The 2791-nt window shown below is 42.7% G+C and overlaps 1 protein-coding gene across 1 annotated transcript in view; it reads left to right on the forward strand.

Annotated features, from left to right (window-relative positions):
• The first annotated feature begins 564 nt into the window (after window positions 1-564).
• LOC138911765 (alpha-protein kinase 1-like) overlaps window positions 565-2791 on the forward strand; it is a 3580-nt gene continuing 1353 nt past the window's right edge. The window contains exon 1 of the mRNA XM_070211147.1: window positions 565-2791. This exon is cut by the window's right edge and continues 1353 nt beyond it. Coding sequence (XP_070067248.1) covers window positions 910-2791 — 1882 coding nt within the window. The 5' untranslated portion in view covers window positions 565-909.

Raw genomic sequence — 2791 nt, forward strand, 5'->3', positions numbered from 1 at the left:
ACGATTTTCGTAAACAATAGACGGAGCAAGAATCAAAACAAATACGAATAAGCGAGCGAGTTTTTCGCTCGCCTACTTTCAATTTTTCCTGTGCTCCGAATTGCGAGGCTCGCTCTATCACTGACCTTGCTCTCGCATACACATACACACACGCACACGCGCTTGCCATCTGCGTATACGCTACAAACGTAAACAAAGAATAGCAAGAATCAAAACAAGCCAGCAAAACTTTAAGCAAAACAAACGAGCGCAATTCTCGCTTGGCGGCCATTATTCCTTGCTCTCTCTTGTTTTGAGGCTGCACAATTGCTGACCTTGAGCAACTGTATTTAGGAATATTTGCAAGCGCTCCGTCTTCGTTTTAGTTTTCTTTTTTCGCTCTAATAATTCATTTAATAATTGTCGTGCCGTCGGCAAAACACACATTATTTTTTCCTAAAAAATTAATATTTATAATAAATTACATAACTGGTGTGTCGACACCAATTTTATTTTCAATATTCTATAAATTACATATATATTGCTGTGCCGTCGGCATACACACATTAATACACACTTTTTTTTTTTTCTCATCTAAATTACTTTTTTATATACATTGCCGTGCCGTCGGCAAAACACTTTGTCCTCTCAAGCTGAATTTTCTTTTATTCTGCACTACTTTGAAACGTCGCTTCTTTCATAATATAATATTATTGTTTTTGGGCGTGCCGCCGCCTCTCTTATAATAAGCAATAATAATTAAACCTACTTATAACCTATAAAACATTTAAATAACCTTAATAAAAATCAAAATAAATTCAGGAAAGCTCAGAAAATCCCTGGAAAAAAAAAAAATAATAAAATAAAATTCTGGAAAAAAGAAAAAATAATTCTAAGAAATTCTCTACCGAGACAAGACCCATTTCGATCATGTCGCACGCCAAACCTTCGCAGACCACTGATTCATCAGCTGTGTCGGCACTATCTCCTGGCCTCATGTCAGACTTGTCAGACCTTTCATTGTCACCGATGTCGCCTAAGCAGGCACCATTAAATTGTGCGCCGTCAACTTTGACAGTTGCCATGGCGCCGACAGCGACAATGGCCCCAACTACATCGGCCCTCTCATCTCTGGCACCCAAATTGCCAGAGCAAGAGGGACAGCGTTCTGTACAGGCGGCCGGCTCAAAAGCGATAAACGCAGCGTCGACCTCAACAACTTTGACAACAAATAACAAACACATGCCAGCCGAAGCGCAAGCGCAATTAGCGCATTACAAGCGCCTTATTGCTCAGCTCGAGGTTGATAATCCACAACAAAATGAGCCTATTCCGCTCAATACCAACAATTACAACGACAAACACTCTTCTAGTGAATTGTTCGTAGATATTGTGGGCAGTGATGATATTCCATCCACTTCAGATGCAGCTCAAATGTTGCTATTAACTGCATCTCTTCATCCTGTTCCAACCACAAATGTTTCAACAACACCAACATCAACATCTACAACTACAACAACAACAATAATAACAGCTCCAGCTAAGCCTATCTGCATTAGCAGCGATTCCAGTTCTGGAAATACATCTGGCTCTGGCCATCCTGGTGGCAACACTGCTTCTGCAACGACCACTGGTGCAATGCACTATAAAATGCTACACAACACTGGTAAAAGTGTCAAACAAAGTCGCCGTAAAAGTACGCGCAAAATTAATCGCCAAAACTCGGCAACCTCACGCTCCACACAACAGGATGCAACTCGCAACAATTTAATTAGCAATCGATTCAGCATCCTATCTGAATCTGATTTCGAAGCTCCTGTTCAGCAATTTTCACAACTGCCGCAATGGCAACAAATACTCCCTTCACAACCACATGTGTCTGGTAACTTTTTGGCCACCGCAGTGCAGGCTGCTTTGGCTTCCGTCAAACGCCCCATACCGGCGGTCAACAATCTTAACACAGTACAAGTAGAAGCGGCAAATACTTTCGCTGCCACCGCTGGTACAGCGACTGCCTCGACTGCCATTGTCGATGCCGCTACTACTTCTACGCATCCCCATGCCCCCTCTCTCCTATCCCAACCCCAACCCCAACAACAACAACAACAACAAACTGATGAAGGTGCTACTTCGGCCCCAGTGGCCAAAAACTTTAAGCCTCCACAGATCAACATAGATTACAATTTTCTTGAATCTAATCAAAACGGCATTGACGCACTTGTAGCCAAATTAAACGATCACAATCCGCCCATAACTGAATATGGGCTGAAATTAGGTGGTCCTGGCTCAGTGCGTATACTGCCAAAAACTTTAGATACTTATCTAAAAATCATCAATGTCCTTGAAACGGACAATACATATCATTTCAACACTTACCAGAGACGCGAGGAGCGCTCGTTTCGGGTTGTGGTGCGTGGCATTCATGCCACCACTAGCACCATCGCAATCCGGAACGAGTTATCTTGTTTGGGTTATACGCCTCGTAGCGTATACAACCCACAATTCAAGAATCGCAGCGGCTCTGGCCTTTATCGCCCTAATCTATTTTACATAGAACTAGCTCCTGATCCGATAAAAAATCGCACCATTTTTAATGTCCGTACTCTTTGCAAATTTGTGGTTCGCTTTGAGTGGCCCAAAATCAATAGCAAAAGACTGCCACAATGTCACCGCTGCCAAAGGCTTAATCATACGGCTCGCTATTGCCGGCATTCGCCGCGATGCGTTAAATGCGGTGACAATCATTTCACAAATGATTGCACTAAACCGGCAAATTTGCCACCCAAATGTGCCAATTGCAACAACAGTCACA

Source organism: Drosophila virilis, unplaced genomic scaffold (genome assembly GCF_030788295.1).
Source record: "Drosophila virilis strain 15010-1051.87 unplaced genomic scaffold, Dvir_AGI_RSII-ME tig00003814, whole genome shotgun sequence".
Lineage (NCBI taxonomy): Eukaryota > Metazoa > Arthropoda > Insecta > Diptera > Drosophilidae > Drosophila > Drosophila virilis.